General features: G+C 42.7%; 1 protein-coding gene and 1 long non-coding RNA gene across 2 annotated transcripts in view; one reads left to right on the forward strand and one right to left on the reverse strand.

The window, feature by feature from the left end:
* The window catches only part of LOC126191202 (uncharacterized), a 168,357-nt gene that overhangs the window by 120,875 nt on the left and 19,740 nt on the right, over positions 1-27,742 (reverse strand). The window lies entirely within an intron of this gene.
* LOC126191192 (esterase E4-like) overlaps positions 26,044-27,742 on the forward strand; it is a 207,433-nt gene continuing 205,734 nt past the window's right edge. Inside the window, exon 1 of the mRNA XM_049931989.1 lies at positions 26,044-26,205. Within this exon, the coding sequence (XP_049787946.1) occupies positions 26,058-26,205 (148 nt within the window). The 5' untranslated portion in view covers positions 26,044-26,057. The remainder of the gene's footprint in view (positions 26,206-27,742) is intronic.

Here is a 27,742-nt window from a genome sequence, read left to right on the forward strand (position 1 = left end):
GAAGCGTCATGTCACGGACTGTGCTGCCCCTCCCGTCGGAGGTTCGAGTCCTCCCTCGGGCATGGATGTGTGTGTTGTTATTAGAATAAATTAGTTTAAATAGTGTGTAAGTCTAGAGACCGATGACCTAAGCAGTTTGGTCCCTTAGAAATTCAAACACATTTGAACATTTTTGCACCTGCGTATCACATTTTGAGAGGCTTGTCTCGCGCATACAATTAGCTGTAATCTTGCAATGTTAATCACTTGAGTATGTTACCTAGACAAAGACTCCCGAAATTTCATTGTTCTACGTTAATTATTTTTTGGTGTTGCGATTTTCCCCACCAGTTTACTTACGTATTATGTAGAATAAAAATATATAGCATATGACCGTCCAAATCTTAATTAGAGCATCGTATAAAAATTTGAAGTAAATCGATAAAGCCCTTTTTGAGATTTTTGGTAATAAAGTTAAACAACGTATTGTCTTTATATAGCAGTATAGATTCAGCTTCCAGCCAGTAATCTACAGTACATGAACTGACAGCATAATTATATTTCAAACATGGTAAGAAATTCCTCAAGATGGCACTCAGAAGCCGTCTTCTTACAGGTCACAACTAGGTACAAGACTGTATTCGTACCTGTCCTGCAGGGGTCACCACCTTATTCTGACGTTGATGATGGACATCAGTTCCGAATGGAATGAAAGTTTACTCATTTAATGTCCGTTGTGTTATAAGTATCTCAACAAATTTCGATAAATGGACGAGACCTCTTGGGCTTTGATTGCATGCAAGAATTGTTATGGGTGGATTGGAATATACACTTACTGGTATGGGGGAAGTCGCTGAAAATTACAATTCTTTTAGTGAATTGTAGCACCTGCTGTACTTCCTCAGAACTGACATTATTTCATATTTAGCGTTCATTTTCAAATGATGTGGCACAGAATTCAGATCATCTAATAATGACAGTAGATAGTCCTTGTCAAGGTCATGGTTGGTGAATTTTTTTTCCCTTGGTGTTTGCTGCAAGTAACTGAAAAAAAATTGTCCTCTTCAGTCATCCTTTATCTCTTACGAAAATGGAGGCAACCCCATCATTTGTCTCATGAGTATAAGCAACAGCTCCTTCCAACTTTGCTGGTTTCGTGGCAATTACAGATGATGATAATTTTAGCGTAATAAAATTTACATATTTTTTTGCTTGATTCTGCCAGAGAACCCCTTTTTGACACTTTCCTCTCATTTATTTCATTTATTTAAGAGTCACTAATATTCTTCCACTTGTTCTGTAACTGTGCTGCTGCAAAAAAACAAAAAGTCTCTTATTTCAGGTACGTTGGTACATGCTGTACACTTATAGAGCTGCATTATTCCTTCAAATGAGGTATTTCCACTGTATCCAAAACCGTGAGAGACACTTTTCAGAAAATATGGAATAACGTATAAAGCATACACTGACGAGCAAAACATTATGACTGCTGCCCACCGCGAGGTTGAATGCCTCCTGGAGGTATTACGTGCACGTAGCACAGTAAGAAAAGAATGTAAACGGAAGAAAGACGAATGAGCAGCCATTATAGCAAAGTTGTGGGCCGAAAATGCGGAAATTTACTGATATAAGCGATTTTGACAAAGGACACGTTGCTGTGGCACTGCGGTTCGAAACAAAAATCTCTGAAATGGCAAAGCTGGTCACCTGTTGGGGTACTACCGTTGTGAGCACGTATGGAAAGTGGTTGAAGGATAAGATGGTGAAGTAACGAGTAAGCCGTATGGTATCAGAAGACCACAACTCATCAAATAACGTAGAGGTCGGAGGATCCCCCACTGTGTAATCCAGGATTGGCAGCGATGTGTGGCAGATCTGACGACGGAGTACAGCGCTGGTGCAACCACAATTGTTTCAGAGCAAAGGCCACTGTTGAACATGGAGCTCCACATCCGACGTGTTACCGTGTTGACCCAACGAAATCGTCAGTTATGATTGCAGTGGGCACAACATCAAAGAGTTTTCATAGTGGGTCAATAGTAATGTGTCGCCTGAAGAATGAATCGCATTTCATGTTACACAAGTCGATGCTTGTGTCCTTATACGCCGTCATCCAGGCAAATGGCTGCACAAAATGCAACAAACTGCAACAAACTGCTGATGCAGGCCGGTGAGGGCAGAATCATGAAGGATACACTGAGTTCGGCCTCTATGGGCTCTGTGATGGTAATCGAAGGCACACATGACAGCAGTGCACTATGTGAAGGTTATTGCGGACGACCTGCATCGCTTCATGCTTTAAGTCTCCCTCTAGGGTTATGACATCTACCAGCAGAATAACTGTCCGTGCTGCAAGGTCAGAATCATGCTACAGTGATTTGAGGGGAATTGTAGTGAACTAATCTAGACCCCTTGGCCAGTAAATGTACCTGATCTGTACCCATTTGAACACATATCGGGCGCCAGCTGCCTGCCCGTAAACAACCATTCCGTAATTTTCAGGAATTTCTATGCGTATGCATCTGGTATCACATACTTCTGGAATTCTGTCAAGGAATTTTAGAATCTGTGCCAAGCGGAATCTCTGTTGTACTATGTTTGAAAAGTGGAACAATACGCTATTAAACAGGTGGTCATAATGATTTCGCTCATCGGTGTATGCATGCTATTTATATCGGAAAAAGGCTGGATTAATCACAGAAAAGTTAAAAATGCATGCTGATTTTCCGAACTGCCTTGATGCAATTGACGGGAAGACGTTATAATTGTTAAACCTGAACACGTTGGCACTTTATCTCATAATTACAAACACTTTTTTCAATGGTGTTTATATGAGTTTGTGGCGCTGACTATTATATTGCATTCATAGACGTAGGTTCACATGGAAAAAGTGGAAACTTATAAATCTGTAAAAATATATTATTTATAAAATTTATTATTTATAAAAGAATGAGAGATAGTAACTTAAATTTCCTAATGGCATACCTTTCTCTGACTCAGGTGAGCCTTTTCAGTTCTGCTTTTTCTGATATGAAGCAATTGCTCTTCAGGACAACATACAACGTCCGTACACTGGAAAAAAATTTACAGAGAAAAGAAAACATTATGATTACAGTTTATCGAGGGTACTCCTCTAGAAAGAGTGCACTTTTGGGATCCTATCCAACTAATGGCGAATATTTCATCGCCCTTTATATGTAATAATTGGAGCACGTTGCATTCCGCACAACCACATTCGCAAATGAGATGCGTTCAAACTGGGTGAAATTTTAGAGATGGAAAAGTACCACGTCGAAAGTTATTTTTGCAGCAGGAGAGCACACCACATTGTTCAAAACGACACAGAAAGTACAGAGATTCGACAGTCACAAAGAGCTAACAAACGACAAATGCACCACAGTCAAGCAAAGTGGCAGCTGGTTACGTCCGCCCTCTGCAACCGCGATGCCAGATCGCCACCTGTGAGAGATCAAACGTGGCTGAATTGCCGCCACCAGTCGGATACACAGCCGGTCGCGGCTCAAATCGCCAGTGTGCAAGGCTAGGCGCAAATTGAGACGAGTATAGCCCGTGTGACGTGGCACGACATTACAGCGCGACACGCACGTGCCGCACGGGTCACGCGGGTCCAGCGCATATTGCGACGCGTACACCATATTTCGCACGCGCCGACTGGCTACGCTGTGCGCTGACAGAACGGAAGCGAGCGCAACCTGTTATATTTCTCAAACGATTTTACAGAAACTATTCACGGAAAATATATGACTCTCTAATGACTAATCTTATTGTGATGTACACATTTTAGTAAGCCACGACGCAAACTCAAAAAGTTGGAAACGAAAATTAGGGGTCGCTATGATTTTGCGTTTGATGCGCATTACACCATATGTTGCTGCGTATGAAATTTAGCTAACACCCTGAATTTTTGTTTAGACTTGGGAGGAGGTCTATATCTGCCTCCGATCTCGAGAAAATGGATCCCATGTAGCGCGCTCACTTCCGATCTCACGCCCGCGAGAGTGAAATACTCGCAACATCTCTCGTATCTCCTAAACCGCTCGAGACATCGAAACGAAAGTTTGGCGAATGATAGCACACAAGGAGGAGAGTGTTTTGCCAATTCTTTCACACGTGGAACTTTCTTATCTATGGCAATATATCAGTACTTATACTCCCCTTTTTATTTATTTCACTCCGGTGACTGTAATTTTGTAAGAGTTATCGACAGCTAGCGAAACAAGAGCTTCCTAGAATGAAAATAAATATGAAATCTCTTCTTGTATGTTACTGCAAACCGACACTATGAAGTTTTTCGTAAGCTTTGGAGCACTGTGATTGCCAATTACTTGTTTAATGAGGCACTCCGTTTCGGAATTCTGTCTCAATAGCTGCTGTGAGATGAGTTTGACAAATTACACTGTGACAAAGGAAGTACAATTAAACCAGTCACCAAGAGAAATGTGGCCGTTACTCACAAACGGTGATGCTTCTTCGAATGAGAAAAGGTTAACAACTCACACAAAAGTAGATTGCCAATTCTGTTGGAATTTTGATGGAATCCCCATAACCCATCGTATTTCTAACCCTGAGGGACTGGAATGGAAACTTACCAAAGGATTTTATTCCTTCTCTTGATCTGAGCAGTGTTAAAATAATAACGAGCGTTCCTTCAGGCGGAATGATAGGCACATGCCAGATACTGGTTACTCACCTATGGCTTGACAAACTGACAATGTGTGATTGCGTATACAATAGTTGTTATTTAGAAAAAAATACAACTGATCTGTCGCACAACACAATGGTCAGTGTATTGTCAGCAGCGGAGGATAATGCGCGCGACAGGAATGCAGAAGCTAGTGTGCCTTGTGAGTTGGAGTTCGAAAAACATTGTCATGAAAGTGGATCTGCCTTTGTCAGCTGTTCATTTCAACCAATTAAATATATCTAATCGTAAAATTCTTTTAGGATATTCCTACTTTCGTAATAATACCGACCATTTTCTTCATTTGTGTAGCCTGTTGTATAATTAGTTTATTAATGCTGATAATGTGCATGCAACAATTGAAATGCTTTTTCTCATCACGGCGAATCAATTAAAACATTGTTATTTGTGAGTGCTTTTCGACTGTTTCTAGGTTGCAGTGGAAATGTGATGTTCACGTGCATGTAGTACAGTGTGTCGTATTACATTATTACATCCATATCAGAGTAATCACAGTGAGACTTCTATACTTCTTGGACACTTTTTACCAGGAGCTCAAAGGGATCACAACTGAGGAGATTATCCCTTTCCAAATTTTTGTAACAGATCGTACAGATACGCCAGCATACTAGGCAGCGAGAAAATAACCTTGTTTTACTTTCCTGCATTGATTCTTAATCACATGATTTTATAATATTCCTTGCTTCCTTATTCACTACCCACTGTCTCTTCTTGCGATCTGAAAACATCGCGGAGGCATATGATACAATTCTAGCGGCCAATGGCCCATCAGTTACTGAAGTATGAATTTTTCTTGACAGAAGAAAAACAAAACTATACAGATATAAATAACAGAAAAGTATAATGTACTAACGAAGAAAACTGGAGCGTTTAAATGGGGAAGAACGAAACACTACCCAAAGGCAATAAAATTTAGTACACTGTAAGGCAAAATTTATCGTATGGGCAATACTACCACTGCTCATATGCGCCGTTCCGATGTGAGCATATGGCCGGGCTGCTTTTCCGCTCCCCACCTTAAATTTCCCACGGTGCTAGCGAGGCACGCGCGACGCTTATACGCCGTGTGGGAACTGCGTGTTAGGGTTAAATGAAGAACGCGGCTCTCACACGCGGGAAAGTCGCCAGTGTGGTAAGTGGCCTAGCTTTCTTCTTAGTCATTTACGCAATATTGTTGTTTGGCTATAGCAAAACTACAAAGTTCTTTACATGTTTAATTTTCAATCAATTGTTCCATGTGTAGCACTATTGTTTAATATTGTAAATAAAGTCCGCAGCTCGTGGTCGTGCGGTAGCGTTCTCGCTTCCCGCGCCCGGGTTCGATTCCAGGCGGGGTCAGGGATATTCTCTGCCTCGTGATGACTGGGTGTTGTGTGCTGTCCTTAGGTTAGTTAGGTTTAAGTAGTTCTAAGTTCTAGGGGACTGATGACCATAGATGTTAAGTCCCATAGTGCTCAGAGCCATTTGAATCAACACTGACAAAAGGTCAGATATGTAAGCATGTGTGGACCAGTTCAATGGAAATAAAATCTTAAAGCTAAGAGAATTGTGTTCCACCCATGTGTGTATCCTGTGCACTTACCCAAGTAGGATCCTCACCATTGATTACTGAATTCCTTGAGTGAATTTTGCATAAATGTATTAACAAAAATACAGTGCAAATTTTATGATGTATGGTAAAGTTTTCTGCGAGTACACTTAATGTGCAGGTCAAGAATTGTTCATTTCTCATACTTATAACAGTGAGTGTTTTGGTTTGAAAGTTTTAAAACTTAGCTAGAAAATGAACTAAAAATCAGTTTAGGAAAAGAGAATGCTAAAGTTTACTGAGTCAAAATTGCTTTCAGAACCTACTTACTTGCAAGTGATACTATGAACCTTTTGTCTTGATGCATTAAAATTATAATATAAAAGGTTACTGAAATTAACTATTTTAAAATTCATGTAAGGTGGGTAAAATTACTGCACAGTTTGTCCCAGAAAATAGTGTTTAGTTAGCTTCATGGTAATGGACATTTTAAGAGTTCATACTTTTGTGCTGTTTAAAATGAGAAAACTATCTTAGATATGAATTTATTTATTTCATTCTGAAGAAATACTAGAATTCTGTGTACTTTGCGTAGTAGAAATTGGAAAACCAGTTTGAGGTACTCACTTAAGCCTTTGTTTATAAAAAGTTACTATAATTGCTTTGATTCAGGAAAACAAAACAATTTGGATTTGTAGAGAGTGTAAAAATCCAATTGCAAGTGACTTTTGATTATACCTCTACCACTTGAGAGGTAACTATTGAAATAGGGCTAAGCCCATGTCCAGTTCTAGTTTAGTAGTATATTTCACAACAAATGGTAATGAAATAATTTATACATGACAAAAATATTTACTGTTGAGAAAAAACAAAGTTTGGTTGCTACTACAAAGAAAGATATAGTTTGTAGAGCCACATTTCTATTCCAACATAATAAAAAAGATAAATTTGATTACCCCCCATGAACCATGGACCTTGCCGTTGGTGGGGAGGCTTGCGTGCCTCAGCGATACAGATGGCCGTACCGTAGGTGCAACCACAACGGAGGGGTATCTGTTGAGAGGCCAGACAAACATGTGGTTCCTGAAGAGGGGCAGCAGCCTTTTCAGTAGTTGCAGGGGCAACAGTCTGGATGATTGACTGATCTGGCCTTGTAACATTAACCAAAACGGCCTTGCTGTGCTGGTACTGCGAACGGCTGAAAGCAAGGGGAAACTACAGCCGTAATTTTTCCCGAGGACATGCAGCTCTACTGTATGATTAAATGTGGTGCTACAGAAGAATGCTGAAGATAAGGTGGGTAGATCACGTAACTAATGAGGAGGTATTGAATAGGATTGGGGAGAAGAGAAGTTTGTGGCACAACTTGACTAGAAGAAGGGATCGGTTGGTAGGACATGTTCTGAGGCATCGAGGGATCACAAATTTAGCATTGGAGGGCAGCGTGGAGGGTAAAAATCGTAGAGGGAGACCAAGAGATCAATACACTAAGCAGATTCAGAAGGATGTAGGTTGCAGTAGGTACTGTGAGATGAAGAAGCTTGCACAGGATAGAGTAGCATGGAGAGCTGCATCAAACCAGTCTCAGGACTGAAGACCACAACAACAACAACAAATTTGATTAGTAGGTTTCTAGCTAATGGATCTTGAAGTAATCAATGAGTGACAAAGATAGAAGGTTTGTATACTGTGTGTTCTTTATTGCTTTCTATAGTGAATGTGTGTGATTATTGTACCTGACTATTGTCATGTGCTGTCTGTCCTTGTGTAGTTAGTGAAGCGCAGGTTTGAGCCATATTAATTATAGACTAAAGTAATAATAGAGGTAAACAAGAGAAAGGGCTTATTTGCAAGTCTTGTATCTGCTTAAATGCTCAGGTGACAACTGCTGCTTCTCCTGTGTAATTTGTCCATTTGTGTGTGGTTATTCCACTTCATAGAACAATGTTTAATGAAAGTTCATTTTTTGCAATAATAAAAATAGATTCTTTATGAATAATGCTTTTTGCCGGCCGTGTTGGTCGAGCGGTTCTAGGCGCTAGTCTGGAACCGCGCGATCGCTACGGTCGCAAGTTCGAAACCTGCCTCGGGCATGGATGTGTGTGATGTCCTTAGGTTAGTTAGGTTTAATTAGTTCTAAGTTCTAGGGGACTGGTGACCTCAGCAGTTAAGTCCCATAGTGCTCAGAGCCATGTGTGTGTGAATAATGCTTTTGCATTATTATGCTTAACTAAGCTGGCGACCGTGTAACTATTCCAGTTAACAGTAATCATTTATTGTTACCCATTACAAAACTAATTTCTTGTTTTTCTTCTGTTATTTACCTACACCTGTTCTTAGGGAATTAAGGTTCGATTCCGAATTATCCGTTAGATAATCTCGGTCAAATTACTAAAAATCCTTTCAGAGGGTAACATATATTGTGCGTAATAAGCCAGTTTTGGTATTTATCTATAAACACTATGACGCCAGTAGAGATTACACGTGGCGTGTTCCTATCGGAGACAGCTCAAAACAGAAATATTGAGAAAAATACAAGAGTAAAACGAGTAAAAAAAGTCCAGCGGCTCGAATTTCTAAAATATCAGAAGGAGGTGTAGGTAAAACTTTACTAGTACAGAGAGAGAAAGTTATAAATTTCAACAGAATTTTAAAGATGGAGAAAAGGACGAGAATAGGTCAAGACGAAAGGGACGGGGCAGCACAGAAAGCGTTAGATGGCAGAAGTTCACAAGATCCAACAATAGATGGCCCTACAAGATGCCAACAAGCCTTCTCAGAATATCACGCAAATGTAAATGAGAAAATCGATATAATGAATGTATCCCAGACAAAACAAAGTAGGGAAGAGGAAGTGAGTAAAGATACTGGACGTATCGACGTATCAACGGAAATGACCTTCGCCGAAGGTCAAAAAGGAAGTAAGTGAATCGTGAGAGATAAAATTTGAATGCGAAAATTTATCAGGACAGGAAAGCGAAAAGTCACCTGATATGACGTTAAAAATGTTTGCTGCGCAGATCGCAGCACAAAGTCAACAAATTGACAATCAACTTTCTGCGCGAAGTCAACAGATGCAAGCGCCAAGCAGTAATCTTAATAAACAAATTGAAAAAGTAAATTCGAGAGTAGGTGCTGTGAGTAACGACATTAAGGATTTGAAAAATGAAATTAAGTTATCAATGGTAATATTGCCAATGTGCAAGGGCAGATAAATGATATCAATGAAAGATTTGATACAGAGATGATAAAAATTCAAGATCAGATAGAGCATTTAATAATAAACAAAGTTGACAAAAAATTATTCGGTATGAAGTCTGAAATATTAACCGTATGCAGCACCAAGTTTGTTCAAGTAAGACAGTCGGTGACAGAAACTGTAAAAGAATTATGTAAACAAATAACTACATGCGAAAAGAAGTGTGAGCACCACACTTCTCAAATCCAAGGCAAGGTGTGCGACACGGAGAGAAAATTAAAGGAAAGGCCTAACCATGTTACTGAAAGAATGATTAGTAGTAAACTATTAGAGGGCGAAGAAAAGTTCGACCCTGCGAAAAAACACAATGGATGGCATCCTCTTGATTTTGTAAAGAACTGCGAAAGGAACGTCCCTGAATACTTGACAGATCAGGAGAAGATTAATGTAATGATTAGCGCCGTAACAGGCGATGCAAAGATATGGGGACTCAATTTAGAAACAGACATGATGCTCTTTGAAGAATTTAAACAGAAATTTGTCGATGAATATCGGTCCGAACAGAAACAAGACTATCTGTGGCGCGAGTTTATAATGGCTAGGATGTACGATGTCAGAGGCAGACATTCTATGAAAGAGTTCTGTGAAACCTGGTACCAAAAGCTGATTCATCTAAGAACTAGAATCAGAATCAGAAATTGTTTGGGAATTGTGGAAAAAACTACCAAAAGATTCTAAGAGATATGTAGGAAGCAATCATAAAAGCTTCTCCTCTTTCTTAGAGCGGGCTGAAGACAAAGATCACTGGAAAGGAAACCGTAACTATCGTCCAACCAATAACAACCAAATGAGAGGAAACCATGGCCAAATCGAACAAAATGAAAATGAAAGGTATTGCGTAAATATGTTACAGCGAGGAAGAGGTAGGGGACACGGTAACATTGCAATTCGAAATTATCAAAACAGAGACGACGCGGTAAACTAGTGCCCGCATGTATTAAGGGCCAGATCCGCGCGGACAATAAGGTGAGGCCCAAACATAGTAATTCATGTCGAAATTATCGATGTAATGAAAGCAGACATAGAGGCAACTGTAAGAACGCATCGCTGGGCGATTGGACTAGAGTAACATATGGCAGTGCGTATGACGCATACCCATGTGAAAAGTTAACAGGCAAACGATCGTGCTCCGAGCGCCAGGCCACAATGAACTCCGCAAGACTGACAGCTGGCCGTCGTGCGGCCGACTTAGCCACAACCGGAAGTATGCATGGTATCAGTCACTTCAGTAGACCAGTTTCGGAGGTTAATGACCCTGAAACTAAACACATTTCGAGTATATCGATTAATGGCAGTAAAGAGAAAGAGTTGTTGTGCAAGAAAGAGTTGTCGAAGGATGGAAGTGAGCAGAATAAAATAAGGGAAATTGAGAATATTTATGTGGATAATGAAGTTACAAAAGAGGCAATAGTGGGAGTAGAGGCGGAAACTGTAGACAGAGGGAAAGTGGAAATAGGAAGCGCCGCACAAAGGGCGCGTGCAGCTAATATTAAAGAGGGAAATGGTGAAAACGAAGGCACCGCGGACGACATGCGAGTTGCAGTTACTGGTGAAAGGGAAAGGGAGAGTAATAAAATGGCTAGTATAAATAAAAATATGTTGGAGAATGAGATCCTCTATAGTATAAATGAAGTGGAAATTGACAATAATCTTGCACAATTAATGGATAGCGACAGTGAGGGAGAAAATGAGTCAGAACACAGCATGCGAATTACTTAAGTGCATGAAAATTATACCAAATATGAAATTAAAGCTGAGGTTATTCAAAGTGACACCGAAAATTTGCCTGTAACCAAAAATCCACTGCATTATGGAAAAGACAGTCAGAAATCGGAAATTAATGAAACATCTCATGACGATTTGCCTCACTGTTTAAAAGTTGATTTCTTACTTGAATCAGAGAGTGAAGAAGAGATTAGTGACAACTCAGATGATGAAGATGAACTCGTGGGAGTGAATGAAAATGAGTATATCTTTACCGAAAGTGGATATGAGAAAATAAGTGAAGTTTTCTCGAAACATAAACCGGATGTTGAAACAGAACAAAAAAAGAAAGAGCCACCTGATAATGCGTGGCTAGGGCATAAACTGCAAGAACCTCCGGATGATACTGTACTGAGGCAAGCATTAATTACTGTCATGAAGAAATTTGAGATCCCGAAACCAAAAGGACCATCTGACGAAATGATAGCAGAACAGGAGTTGTTGAAGATCTCCAAGAAGGTAGAGAGCAAAAACCCGGAAAAGCCTCCCAGCATACCGGAAATGTCTGTGAATAACATTTCTTGGGACGATCTAATGGTCGAACAAGATTTGTTATGAGAAGAACAGGAAAAGACGGAACATTGAACCGTTAAACAAACTATTGTCCCCATTAATGTTTATGATATTCAGTTACAAGTACTTTTGGATACAGTATCCAAAATCAGTGCTATATCAGAATCACTTTTCGAGCATATATCGGGTAAACCTGGGTTAGTAATGATGTCTGTAAATGGAGTATAGATTATAGGAGCAACTGGCAAGGCCATTAAACCCATCCGGAAACAGGTACTGGTTGATTTTGGGATAAAAGGTCAAAGATTCGGACATGACATCTTAGTCGTACCTGAATTAAGTGCTGAAATGATTTTTGAATTTGATTGGCTGGACAAAGAAAAAGTGTTTTTAGATTGTGGGAATGGAGTCGTAAAAATTAATGGGGAATCTAGTGTTTTGGAAATTAAATTCGCTGAAAATGAAATTTTAGGTGATGTTAATGTTGAATCACTTGGTGGTTTTTCGAATCTGTATGAAATTTATCACATGAAAACTTGGCGACACTAAGACGGAAACTTTCAGAACAATGGTTGACGAAATCAAAGAACTCATGTCTGAACAAAAGGGCGATCATTTAACATTTTAACAATAAATGAGGAAGTGTTCTCTGATAGGCCAGGTATGGTTATGAACTTTCAATACCGTATCAATGCAACTGAAAAAAAAATGGTTCAAATGGCTCTGAGCACTATGGGACTTACCTTCTGAGGTCATCAGTCCCCTAGAACTACTTAAACGTAACTAACCTAAGGACATCACACACATCCATGCCCGAGACAGGATTCGAACCTGCGACCGTAGCGGTCGCGCGGTTCCAGACTGTAGCGCCTAGAACCGCTCGGCCACTCCGGCCGGCAATGCAATTGAACACGAACCGTTTTTTTGAAAGACTGTATCCTGTACCACTAGCACACATGACTGTTGTGGTTAACCATGGCAAGTCAGGCTTGTCCGTACAACGGTGCAAAAACTACCCACAGGAGCGGACTCATGTTCCTGTCACTGCATTGCTTGCACCTTCTGGGGGTGGTACGGGTATAGCTGCTGATCATGCGGAACACGCCAGACAGTTTGCTGATCCATATTCAGTCTACTTCTTATGTTTCTCGTACTCATCGTCGTGTACACTTCCACTGTATGGTGTGCTACCTCTCCCAAATCGGGAGCGCGGCGCTGCCGTGGAGCACCACAGTCGGCCCTGTTGTACATGAATGTACCCTTCTCTGAGGTCCACTGGTACACTGTAAGAAGGAGGGAGTGCGGAGGTGTCCGGCGGTGTGGAAATGCTCCGCATATAACTGACAAGTAGCCCTCCCATTGCACCGGGCTTCGCCATATACACTATATGATCAAAAGTATCCGGACACCTGGGTGAAAATGACTAAGTTTGTGGCGCCCTCCATCGGCAATGCTGGAATTCAACATGGTGTTGGCCCACCCTTAGCCTTGATGACAGCTTCCACTTTCGCAGGCATACGTTCAATCAGGTGCTGGAAGGTTTCTTGGCGAATTGTAGCGCACTCTTCACGGAGTGCTGCACGGAGGAGAGGTATCGATGTCGGTCGGTGAGGCTTGGAACAAAGTCGGCGTTCCAAAACATCCCAAAGGTGTTCTATAGGATTCAGGTCAGGACTCTGTGCAGGCCAGTCCATTACAGCGATATTATTGTCGTGTAACCACTCCGCCACAGGCCATGCATTATGAACAGGTGCTCGATCATGCTGAAAGATGCAGTCGCTATCCCCGAATTGCTCTTCAACAGTGGGAAGCAAGAAGGTGCTTAAAACATCAATGTAGGCCTGTGCTGTGATAATGCCACGAAAAAACAACAAGGGGTGCAAGCCCCCTCCACGAAAAACACGACCACACCATAACACCACCGCCTCCGAATTTTACTGTTGGCACTACACACGCTGGCATATGACGTTCACCGGGCATTCGCCATACCCACACCCTGCCATCGGATTGCCACATTGTGTACCGTGATTCGTCACTCCACACAACGTTTTTCCACTGTTCAATCGTCCAGTGTTTATGCTCCGTACACCAAGAGAGGCATCGTTTGGCATTTACCGGCGTGATGTGTGGCCGCTCGACCATGAAATCCAAGTTTTCTCATCTCCTGCCTATCATAGTACTTACAGTGGATTCTGATACAGTTTGGAATTCCTGTGTGACGGTCTGGATAGATGTCTGCCTATTACACACTACGACCCTCTTCAACTATGGGCAGTCTCTGTGAGTCAACAGATGAGGTCGGCCTGTACGCTTCTGTGCTGTACGTGCCCCTTCACGTTTCCACTTTACTATCACATCGGAAACAGTGAACATAGGGATGTTTAGGAGTGTGAAAATCTCGCGTGCAGACGTATGACACAAGTGACACCCAATCACCTGACTACGTCCGAAAGTCCGTTAGTTCCGCGTGGCACCCCATTCTACTCTCTCACGATGTGTAATGACTACTGAGGTCGCTGATATGGAGTACCTGGCAGTAGGTGACAGCAAAATGCACCTAATATGAATAACGTATGTTTTTGGGGGTGTCCGGATACTTTTGATCACATATTATACAACAACATCATGTCGGCGTATTTTCCAAAAATTTAGTCCACGTGGTCAACATCAGCACACTAAAAGTGAAATGTATCTACAATTTTCATTCTGTACTGTATTGAATGATTACCACTGTACAGTAGTACAGTATGAGTAGAGGCCACAATCGCAATAGCAGGTATAAACCTTTCTGGGCAGATCACAAACTCAACTGGATGACATGTAAACAAACTTGTAACGGGCATGGAACATAAGGTGATCGGTGAATGATGTACGCAATACCGTAGTCAGTGGTGCCGAAAATGCGTGAGATTTGAAAGTGGGTTGTTGTATTTTGCTTGTAATGGGAGAAGAGTTATCTTTTAGGCACGAATTACTATGCTGAACTTAACCGCCTAGGTCCCTGCTATAAGTCCTCAACGTGTGTAAAGAGAATTTAGTTACACCTAATATATCGCTATTCTAACGGTGTCACTAAACAAGTGATGTCTCATTTATTAGATTTTATTGTCCCTAAAATAATATCAGTGGTAGTTAAGAGTTGCCGGCCGAAGTGGCCGTGCGGTTAAAGGCGCTGCAGCCTGGAACCGCAAGACCGCTACGGTCGCAGGTTCGAATCCTGCCTCGGGCATGGATGTTTGTGATGTCCTTAGGTTAGTTAGGTTTAACTAGTTCTAAGTTCTAGGGGACTAATGACCTCAGCAGTTGAGTCCCATAGTGCTCAGAGCCATTTGAACCATTTTTTGTTAAGAGTTAGCGAGGGGATATATGGCAGACTGTTTACGAGTTGCACGGCCTGCTGGCACAATGAATAGGGGAGCAGCTTCTGGGGGCGGTGTTTTACATTGTTAACAAAGCAGTAACGAGGGCAGTTGTGCATGTGCTGTGTGTTTATCAAGCCATATTGTTTGATGTGTGCTAGACTGTTTTTCTTCACTTCGAGTCATCTTAACGCTCATGCTACAGCAGTAGACTGAAATGCTGCAATGATTTTTTCGCAAATAGAAAACCAAAAAAATATTTCGTGTAACAAGCTTTGGTCCATGACGCACCACTACTGCATCGAACGAACTCAGCTATTCACATTTCCATCTATTCTGCCTCTCTCGCTCTGATATTCCACTGGAAGGTCTTCCAAGAGCCCATGGAGTTGAATTATTTTCACATTCTGGTCACTTTGATCGCAAGCTCGCCACATCGGTGTTCCAGAAACGGAACCGTAACAAAATTGTCTGGAAAGGTTATTCGAAATAGTAAAAACCAATTCTGCACTTTCTTGGGTGTATGGCATGTGTCAGATTCATCGACACGTTGGAGAATGCAGTTTTCAAAACCACTGCAAGAGGAACTGTTCACCACCCGCACTGTAATTTGTGTTACAACCCTCGAGCTCAGAGGTTGTACTATGTCAGAATAACCGAGAGGTATGTTTTGGGAGAGAGGGATGACTCACTCCAAAGTGTGCAGAGAAACACAGGCAAGTATGTCATCGACTTTACTACATCGAAGATACACAGCGGGCTTTGCGCTGAGCCCGGCTATGGCGCAGCGCTGCGTATGTGGGTCAGCGCCACGCGAATGGCGGAACCTGCAGTGTCGGCCTCCGTTTGCTCAGCCTTGCGGACGTAGTGATCCTACTCGCACCATAGCTAAGTGGACGCCGCGTGCGTTAACTGTACCCGAGGCCCGGTACTCGGTTGACTGCTCACTCAAGCGCGACTCGTGGGTCCCACGCAGAGCGCCAAAGGGAAGCAGCCTGCCGCCGTCGTTGTATTTAAGCCGTAGCAGCTCCTGCCGTCTGCCAGGGCAGTTCGTTCAGTGCCCGCAGACAGCTCTGCACCTGGGAGGCCGCGAGTTCGCACCCCGTTCCCCCCCCCCCCCCCCCACCACCACCCCTCCCCCTCTCGGATGGTAGCTTGCAGTCCGCTGGACTATGTTACCCCGACAGCGAAGGTCAGTAGCCCTCTCGCTCCTCGCGCCGGTGCGGCTCCAAGGTGCGCGCGCCCCGCCACAGCTATGACGCGTCCATGCAACGGGGGTTGGAAGTAGCTTCCGCGGGCCGGTTGACTGCCGTTCTCCATCACCAGAGAGTTCTCCTGGTTGCCCTGCAACTTAAACACTCGTCATTTTCTCCAGTTCTAGACGTGGACAAAATAACGATACGCCTGCCTGCTTTGAGCCTCCGGGCTCGTTTATTTATACGTCATATTCCCTATGCCTCTGATGTAGTTCCTCCGAAGTGAAAAAGTGAAGTGCTCTTTGACAATTACAACGTCAGCTTTCGTCAGCCCGCTTCGCCCCCTACACGTCGGTGACTAGGTGCTGTTGTAATTGCAATGTACGGGTTCTTCACAGCAAAGTCGGTGCCCTGCTGCCCTGATTACTTCACATTTGTATACAGTGCCCGCCGGGCCGTGCCTTCTAGCCTGTGAACAGTGTCATAAACCTGCCACGCAGAATCGTTTGCAAAATGCCTACCATCCAGTGTGTCAATTTGTCCCTTAACTACAGCCTTCCAGCCATAGCTGCGCGAAATGTACCTGAATTCGCCAAGTCCACGCCTGTATTACTTGTGGCGCAGCAGCAGTTTATGATATGGTGAAACCCTAAGTCATTGCTGGACGTAGACCAGCAATACTGAACTAGGAAAAAGCGACTGATCACGCGTGTCTTATACTTCAATTGCCATGAGCTCCTGCATCAGCTAAGAAGTTACTCGGTGATGCAGTAGTTAATTACCGGGCTATTGATCCAAAGGTCTGGAGTTCAGTGCCCTGTCTGTACTAGAGTATTGCTGTAAATATCCCAAGCTGCTCTGAGGTTCGGAGTGCACATTGAACTATAGTTCCCTTTGAGACTGGTTGAAAAAACAGATGAAGGCAGGGGTGTACCACTAGAACAAAGCCTAATACAGAACTGTTATTTTCAAACAAACGTTCGCCTTCATGATAATATTACCTATTGCTTTACCAGCTAAGAACGAACTGTTAAAACACCACCGGAATAGTGGTGGAATACAACTATTCAATGCCTGGCACCAAAATGGCTTCAGAAAAGAAAGGAGAATTATCATAACTGAGAAATACTAGCAACCGACATTTTGGCTGCATTCGTCCGTCGCAGCTTTCTAATCGCAGTCATCTTCGATATTTCAGCTATGTACAAGTACCTACACTTGGCGCTCTTAGAACTCCCAGTACTTTCTTCGCAGGTATCTATGCCTACACGTTCCTTCACATTCGAAAGCCGTACGAGATTGTACAATATCGAATGGCCACCCTCAAGATGGTTTGCGCTATAACATTGTATACGATACATACTCTGATACTGAAACTTCGCCGGCCGCGGTGGCCGTGCGGTTCTAGGCGCTTCAGTCCGCAACCGTGGGACTGCTACGGTTGCAGGTTCGAATCCTGCCTCGGGCATGGATCTGTGTGATGTCCTTAAGTTAGTTAGGTTTAAGTAGTTCTAAGTTCTAGGGGACTGATGACCTGAGATGTTAAGTCCCATAGTGCTCAGAGCCATTTGAACCATTTTGAACTGAAACTTCTCTACCACCAACTGTTAAATTACTACACTCCTGGAAATTGAAATAAGAACACCGTGAATTCATTGTCCCAGGAAGGGGAAACTTTATTGACACATTCCTGGGGTCAGATACATCACATGATCACACTGACAGAACCACCGGCACATAGACACAGGCAACAGAGCATGCACAATGTCGGCACTAGTACAGTGTATATCCACCTTTCGCAGCAATGCAGGCTGCTATTCTCCCATGGAGACGATCGTAGAGATGCTGGATGTAGTCCTGTGGAACGGCTTGCCATGCCATTTCCACCTGGCGCCTCAGTTGGACCAGCGTTCGTGCTGGACGTGCAGACCGCGTGAGACGACGCTTCATCCAGTCCCAAACATGCTCAATGGGGGACAGATCCGGAGATCTTGCTGGCCAGGGTAGTTGACTTACACCGTCTAGAGCACGTTGGGTGGCACGGGATACATGCGGACGTGCATTGTCCTGTTGGAACAGCAAGTTCCCTTGCCGGTCTAGGAATGGTAGAACGATGGGTTCGATGACGGTTTGGATGTACCGTGCTCTATTCAGTGTCCCCTCGACGACCACCAGTGGTGTACGGCCAGTGTAGGAGATAGCTCCCCACACCATGATGCCGGGTGTTGGCCCTGTGTGCCTCGGTCGTATGCAGTCCTGATTGTGGCGCTCACCTGCACGGCGCCAAACACGCATACGACCATCATTGGCACCAAGGCAGAAGCGACTCTCATCGCTGAAGACGACACGTCTCCATTCGTCCCTCCATTCACGCCTGTCGCGACACCACTGGAGGCGGGCTGCACGATGTTGGGGCGTGAGCGGAAGACGGCCTAACGGTGTGCGGGACCGTAGCCCAGCTTCATGGAGACGGTTGCGAATGGTCCTCGCCGATACCCCAGGAGCAACAGTGTCCCTAATTTGCTGGGAAGTGGCGGTGCGGTCCCCTACGGCACTGCGTAGGATCCTACGGTCTTGGCGTGCATCCGTGCGTCGCTGCGGTCCGGTCCCAGGTCGACGGGCACGTGCACCTTCCGCCGACCACTGGCGACAACATCGATGTACTGTGGAGACCTCACGCCCCACGTGTTGAGCAATTCGGCGGTACGTCCACCCGGCCTCCCGCATGCCCACTATACGCCCTCGCTCAAAGTCCGTCAACTGCACATACGGTTCACGTCCACGCTGTCGCGGCATGCTACCAGTGTTAAAGACTGCGATGGAGCTCCGTATGCCACGGCAAACGGGCTGACACTGACGGCGGCGGTGCACAAATGCTGCGCAGCTAGCGCCATTCGACGGCCAACACCGCGGTTCCTGGTGTGTCCGCTGTGCCGTGCGTGTGATCATTGCTTGTACAGCCCTCTCGCAGTGTCTGGAGCAAGTATGGTGGGTCTGACACACCGGTGTCAATGTGTTCTTTTTTCCATTTCCAGGAGTGTATAATACGAAGACGGAGTATGCACCCATTAAATAGCCACACCTCTTCACGATATCTGCGTAGATTACATCGTGTTGTTTATAATATTTGACCATTGGCCGGTGAAAAGTGACCTACCTATGCTACCTAGCTAACCCAGGTTGTGGTATTCACTCGCAAACAGTACCTTGTCCTGCAGATGCAGTTGGAAGTCCCGCGACACTAACGACAGTAACCTCAACTGTAAGATGACTAGGACTAATGTGCTAATCGCCTGAAGTAGACATAAGAAATTTTCTTCTGAGTCTAGAACGTTGGCCCGTATATGGTGGTGCCCACAATGCCAAAACTGTTTCGATGACCTGTGTGACCATAACTAGGTTTTGGTGCGATGTTTTATCACAGTGGTGTCAAGTTAACCGTAATCAAATTGGACAAAATACAGTTCTTCTGAGCTATAATAAGCGTTGGAATGGTAACTCCAATACCGTTCCTGAAGCAGCATAAATACCTGTCCACATTCGTCGCCAGTTCTTTGGAGATAAATTTATATTACGGAGAATCCGAACCCTGAATACCCACTCCCTCAATTGCTCATAAATTAACTGAACTGTAAACGCATCTTCGGATCCATTAACATTTCTCTCTTGAAACAAAAAGCGCGCTGCTGAACAATAACCGCTCCTCGAAAAGAAACCTTTCTTACTACCAGTACTTCGAGATTTCTTTTTCTTAGCTTATTAGATCGAGCAACATGCATTTGTACTCCGAAAGTGAAACGACTAACAATAACAACATATTCACGACACTCACGTAACTTCGATCGTCAGATGAGATTATAATATTCACTGACGGGTTGAAAATAAGTGATTGACATACGTGTGTAGCAGGCAAGGCGAATGGTCACATCACACTCTCAAAACCGCCAGTGTTTATGGCAAATGCTCTGGTCAGTTCCAAATAGTCAGGCTGTCTGCACTGAATGGGATGTCAGTCATCTAGGAAATAGAGGGATCCATCTCATCTCATAAGAACTGTACATGGTTTATATGTGAATAACAAAATACAAATAAAAATAGCAGGCAGCAGACATAATATGGCTGAAATAAACCAAGGAGCTAGACAATTACTGCAAAATAGAACATTTAGTTTAACAAAACTTACATATAATACAAAGAAAAAGTGAATAAACAAGCAAGAATAAAACTTTTGGGAACAAAATAAGAAATTAAAAAATTTTTTAAATTAAGAAAAAATAAGAGATTCAAATATTTAAAGAAAAAAAAAAGAAAAAAGACACAAATAGTGACAAAAAAAAGAAACGCGCCCTCGAATGACCACAACAACTTCTCTATTATATATAAATAAAGATTAATATGAAACATGTATACCAATAAATGTATTATATTCTTTCTTATTTAATCTTTCTTTTCACTAATAATAAAGAAAGATTAAATAATATAATAAATATATTTTATACAATTATGTAAATTAATGTAATATGTTATTAATATAAAATTAACTTTATATTCTTTTTAATTCATATGTCGACGATGTAACCAGAACTTGGATACAGACAATAATCATTTTAAAATTAACGACATTTCTTTCCTAGTCCACCGCGTTAAGTTCCACAGAAACAGCTAAACAGTTCTAAATTATCTTGCATTTCGTTTGGCCAGTATGTAATAGTGCTTACTAAACACAACTGCAACTTTTTGCTGATGACCAAGTAATTGTTAATCAGAATGAAAATGACTTAGAAAAGCTGTCTTTAATTTAAATAAAAGAGCGAGAGAATACAATCCGAAAGTCTCCATCACAATGATAAAATCAGTGGTATTTTTAGGACACCAGCCCATTCTAGTTAGGACTGAGATTGACGAGCAAATCATATAGCAAGTTAATACATTTAAATATTTAGGATGCACTATTACGTACTGGCCAAACAGTGTAATACAGGATAAGTTTCTGTGGAGCTTAACGCGGAGGGCTGGGAAAGAAAGCCCACGAACATATTCCTCTAAAGTTCTATAAGGTTGTGGTTCCACCAGAACTGCTCTATGGATGCGGAAACTGGACCCTTAAGAAGAGAAATGAAAAGGGAATAGTAGCATAGGAAATGAATTTTCTTAGAAGGATAAAAAGAGAAGTGATGACATCCGAGCGGAACAGAATGTGCAGAATATGACTGACATAATAAAACAATATCAGTTAAGATGGAAAGACCATATAGACCGTATGCCAGATGCAAGAATCACTAAAACCATAAAAAAATATAAAGAACCCCTCCTCTCGCACAGGCTATGAGGCCTGGCCGCCGTGTCATCCTCAACCCACAGGCGGAAACAATATAAAGCAAGAGGCAGAAGATCTGTAGGAACACCAATGAAGAAATGGTTTGACCAATTTTAAAAGAGACGGAACGGACCAAAAGGACAATCCTTGATGTAGATTATGACGATGATCATTCTCTAGATAACACCGCACCGAGGTACGTAACAGAATTAGAACGTAACGCACGTTAGTTATATGTTAATCTCCGATTTCGATGCATCCAAGCACATTCCTAAGGTAAAGTGAAGGCACATGACTCATGGAAAGAAGCTTGATAAGGAAGGAACACCACGGCACAGAACCCACCAGAATAATGAAATTCGACCTGCTTTTCGCAGAAGACGGTTGTGCACGGATAGGACATACAGTAGACGACGTCTAATATCCGTCGTAAGAATGCATTTCCACCGACGAAACGTCCACAGTCACCTCCACCGTATAAGTATATTTATATACGAGACATCGCTACTTGCTACTCAGCAAAAAATGGTTGAAATGGTTCTGAGCGCTATGGGACTTAACTTCTGAGGTCATCAGTCCCCCTAGAACTTAGAACTACTTAAACTTAATTAGCCTAAGGACATCACAAACATCCATGCCCGAGGCAGGATTCGAACCTGCGACCATAGCGATCGCGCGGTTCCAGACTGTAGGGCCTAGAACAAGGGAACATTGTCAAGTGTACATAAACGATCTTGATGAAACTTGACAGCTGTGGAGAGGGAACAAAATAATGCAATTCGTACTTTTTTGTTTTACCCAGTTTCACTTTCAAGGGGTAAAACACACCCGAATGGTAACTTGGCATATTAAGTTTGGAAAGAATATCTTCGAAACTATGATATATAAAAATGTTTTCCCTATGAAAGTTCGTATGTAATTAACGTTCTTGAAAACTGTATATTAAGTTGTGTAATAATTTGAAATTTTGCAAAATATCCCACCAACATTAATTAATCTTGAAAAATGAAAACTGTTGTTATAATATATATTAAAGGAGCTTTCAAGCTACAAACATCGATGTATACCAAAACTGGTTTCTGAAATACCATTTTTGGAAGATAAGATGTACACAATATGCTGCTGCAGTATTTTCAACATAACTGATTAAAATACCAAAGCATTCATTGGTATTTCAGAAACCAGTTTTATTACACATTTATGTATGTGGCCTGAAAGCTTCTTTGATCTATGTTGTAACAAAAGTTTTCATTTTTTCAAAATTAATTAATGGTGATGGGGTATTTTACAAAATTTCAAATTATTACTCAAGTTAATTATACAGTTTTCAAGAACGTTAATTACATATGAATTTTCATATGGAAAACATTTTTATATATCATCATTTCGGAGATATTCTTTCTAAACTTAGTATGCCAAATTACTTTTTGGGGATGTGTTGCACATCATAAAAGTAAAATTTGGCACAAACGAAAAAAACAGGCTTTGCATTATTTTGTCCCCCTTAGATATCCGCGAAGTTTCATCAAGATCGCTTATTGATCTTGAGAATGTTCTCCTGTATGTGTTTTTAATGGCTGTCAAACTCTGTGTTCCGCGACGTGTCCTCATGAGTCGTGGGATCCAGTGCAGGTAGTATGGCTCAACGAGACGTCAAAATGTATCACAAATTGGGTGACTCATATACGGCTCGTCTACCTGCTCTGTAGCCAACAAAAAGTTAATACTTTGTATTTTAAAATGATCTCAAAATAACGTGACTCTTCAGTGTGATTAGAGCTGCAAAGATCGTTGAACGTGGTGTACTGTTTTGTACCGGCTGCACACAATGCGTGATATACAGTGTGAGACAAAAAGGACTTTACAATCTTGGAATTATACAGAAATTTATTCAGATAATTTATAAAATCGGTATATCCGTCACTTTCTAGCAAACAACCTCATGTTCGATTAACGTAGTGTATAAGTCCCGCATTCCGCCACCAAGAACGCCAGCGTAGTGCACAGTTAAAATTGTTATTTTCACTGGTGCGGAGCGTGCTCGCTATGTGTTTTAGTTTCAAGAAACGAACTCTGCACCAACTGTTCGGCGTGAATGTCGTACCGAATCTGGCAAAGAACCTTAAAGCAGGCCTATAATTTACTCTTTGCACAATAACTTTATTGACACGAATTGTTCACTGCGGCATGTTACACCACCTGGTCGTCCGCATGTCATTGCTGTTGTGTATCTTGATATGCTTGAAAACTTTTTAATTCCGCAGATCGATGAAAATGACCGAGTGGGATGGTTTACTGCCAGCAAGACGATGCACCATCACATTTCCTCTTGGAAGTTCGAGGTTTCCTCGATAAAAGCCCAGTTGAAAAATCGAATCTACACTGCCGTTGCGCAGGTTACGCCGTTTTCTGCATCATGTGTGGGAAGAAATCGACTACCGGTGGGATGTTGGTAACATCACAAATGGTAGTCACATCGAACCAAAATGGCAGTTGTCTTTTTTATGTGAAACTTGAGATTGTTTGCTACAAAATGACACATCTACCGAATTCTGTAAGTTATCAGAAAAAATTTCTATGTACACTACTGGCCATTAAAATTGCTACACCAAGAAGAAATGCAGATGATAAACGGGTATTCATTGGGCAAATATATTACACTAGAACTGACATGTGATTACATTTTCACGCAGTTTGGGTGCATAGATCCTGAGAAATCAGTATCCAGAACAACCACCTCTGGCCCTAATAACAACCTCGATACGCCTGCGCATTGAGTCAAACAGAGCTTGGATGGCGTGTACAGGTACAGCTGCCCATGCAGCTTCAACGCAATACCACAGTTCATCAAGAGTAGTGACTGGCGTATTGTGACGAGCCAGTTGCTCGGTCACCATTGACCAGACGTTTTTAATTGGTGAGAGATCTGGTGAATGTGCTGGCCTGGGCAGCAGTCGAACATTTTCTGTATCCGGAAAGGCCCGTACAGGACCTGCAACATGCGGTGGTGCATTATCATGCTGAAATGTAGGGTTTCGCAGGGATCGTATGAAGGGTAGAGCCACGGGCCGTAACACATCAGAAATGTAACGCCCACTGTTCAAAGTGCTGTCAATGCGAACAAGAGGTGACCGAGACGTGTAACCAATGGCACCCCATACCATCACGCCGCGTGAGATGCCAGTATGGCGATGACAAATACACGTTTCCAATGTGCGTTCAACGCGATGTCGCCAAACACGGATGTGACCATCATGATGCTGTAAACAGAACCTGGATACATCCGAAAAAATGTCGTTTTGCCATTCGTGCACCCAGGTTCGTCGTTGAGTACACCATCGCAGGCGCTCCTGTTTGTGGTGCAGCGTCAAGGGTAACCGCAGCCATGGTCTCCGAGCTGATAGTCGATGCTGCTGCAAACGTCGTCGAACTGTTCGTGCAGATGGTTGTTGTCTTGCAAACGTCCCCTTCTGTTGACTCAGGGATCGAGACGTGGCTGCACGATCTGTTACAGCCATGCGAATAAGATGCTTGTCATCTCGATTGCCAGTGATACGAGGCCTTTGGGATCCAGCACGGCGTTCCGTATTACCCTCCTGAACTCACCGATTCCATATTCTGCTAACAGTCATTGGATCTCGACCAACGCGAGCAGCAACGTCGCGATACGATGAACCGCAATCGCGATAGGCTACAATCCGACCATTATCAAAGTCAGAAACGGGATGGTACGCATTTCTCCTCCTTACACGAGGCATCACAACAACGTTTCACCAGGCAACGTCGGTCAACTGCTGTTTGTGTATGAAAAATCGGTTGGAAACTTCCCTCATGTCAGCTCGTTGTAGGTGTCGCCACCGGCACCAAACTTGTGTGAATGCTCTGAAAAGCTAATCATTTGCACATCACAGCATCTTCTTCATGTCGGTTAAATTTCGCGTCTGTAGCACGTCATCTTCGTGGTGTAGTAGTTTTAATGGCCAGTAGTGTAATTCCAAATCTGTAAAGTCCTTTTCGATTCACCCTGTATTACTGTGCCTGTACCAGGTAGGAAAGAGGTTCCAGCAGATGGCAGCTTTGAGTCAGACAATGAAATATGCTCGGACGAGAGACGAAAATCTGACTGCGCGAGGCGGTCCGGTGAACACTTAGTCAGTCCGGCAGGTCGATACCGACGAGGATGTGGGGGTGTCACCGATAACCTCGTACGTCGCATTCGCAATAATCGTGCGCGCAGGCACTGCAGATCCGGTCTCGATAGCAGGAACCACGAGTAATGAGGGGAGAGGTGCGGAAAGGAGAGGAGATGACGCGAAGGGGTCCCGGCGTGCACCGCGAATCAGGAGCGGCCGGAGCTGCGTTTAAAGGCGGCGAGAGCGGTGCCGGCCGTAGTGTTGGTGCCGCCGCCTTGCGTCCAGCATGCCCCGCCTCCCGCAACGCCAGCCGCTGCTGCTGCTGCTGCAAGTGCTGCTCCTGGCTGCTGGCTCTGCGCGCGCAGGCTCCCTAGGCTGGGAGCGGTACATGGGCTGGAGGGCCAGGGACGCACCGCTCAACGACACCGACCTCGGTAGGTCACCCTCCACGCCCATCCTCACTGCTCTGGAAGGGGCTGCTTTAAGGTCGATTCACACTGGCCGTCAGCGGAACGGAACCGAAAGCGACGTCGCCGTCACACAAGACGGGGCGACAATAAATCGTCACTTCTCTTTGTTGAGGGCCGATCGGTGAAAGTGAGGGTACGAGATATGCTTCGTCGTACAAAACGTCGGAATTAAAGAACTAGCAATGATACAGTTATTAAGGGGGGTAGGACGTTAAATGGGCCGACTTGGAGTAGGAGAGGCACCACACGACATTTTAATTTCCACTGTCTATACTTTCACAAATAAATTCATAAATCTTTGTCAACACGACCAGGAAGGATTCAGGATTCAAATTCATAGCAATGTAAGTTCAAAAGTATAACAAAATAAATTTTTTTACGTGTGAAATTTCATCATTTTATCACTTACTATTGGCTGCGTTTGTTGCTGTAGGAACACTTTTCTTCACAAGTAAGAGAGATTCGTCGATGAATTTTGTACAGCATACAAACCATACTTAGAGGTGTATGAAACTCTTGAATTTATTTAATTAATGAAAAATTGAATGAGCTGTTACATTTTAAACTTCATGTTTAGAAGAAACTCAAATTTTATGGTTAATTATCTCAATTTTTAGCACAGTTTGTAATAGATTTGGAAAATTCTAGAGTTTCATACACCTGTAAGTATGGTTTGTATGCTGTGCAAAATGATGACATTTCACATGTAAAAAAATATATATTGTTATATTTTTGAACTTCCACTGCTATGAGCGTGAATCCTGAACCCTTCCTGGTCATGCTGACAAAGTTTTATGAATTTATTTGTAAAAGTATAGACAGTGGAAATTAAAATGTCCTGTGGTGCCTCTCCTGCTCCAAGTCGGCCAGTTTGACGTCCTACACCCCTTAAAAGGCCAAAGAAAAATTCAGAACTTACGTTCTCGACCATGATTGCATGATGAACAGCTGAGAAGTGAAACAATAGGAAAAGTGTCGTCCAGGCGTTCCAGAACGCCGAAATTTACTCGCCAGAGAAAATATATACATACACATACATACAAGAACAATAGTTAGAAGTGCCAAATAATGTCCAGAAAAATGGCATCTTTCACCATCAATTCTTTCGCTGTTAAAAGAAGATTGTTTAATTATAACTGTTTCATCAATTTCAGTTTTTATTTACACAAAGAGTAGTTTTTCGCCTTTCCACAGGTACTGTAAAATAAACATTTTCGTTTCAGATATCTGGTCTCTTTTTACCCCACGTACCCTTTGCAACCTATTTCGAAAACAAAGTAATAAATAAAATAAGCAGTAAGAAGACATAATAGAAAAAAATCCACTGCTGTAGCATGTATGAGCGTGGTGACAAAGAGACGTCGCAATCGTTTTCCCCCTAAGTAAACGTGAAAGCTTTCTTAATGAAAAAACTTAACGATAACTAGAGATTCCGTACCGTACCATTCGATCTACTGACGCCCTGTGTGAATGTCAATGTTTCTAATGCAATGTGAATAGT

Source organism: Schistocerca cancellata, chromosome 1 (genome assembly GCF_023864275.1).
Source record: "Schistocerca cancellata isolate TAMUIC-IGC-003103 chromosome 1, iqSchCanc2.1, whole genome shotgun sequence".
Taxonomy (NCBI): domain Eukaryota; kingdom Metazoa; phylum Arthropoda; class Insecta; order Orthoptera; family Acrididae; genus Schistocerca; species Schistocerca cancellata.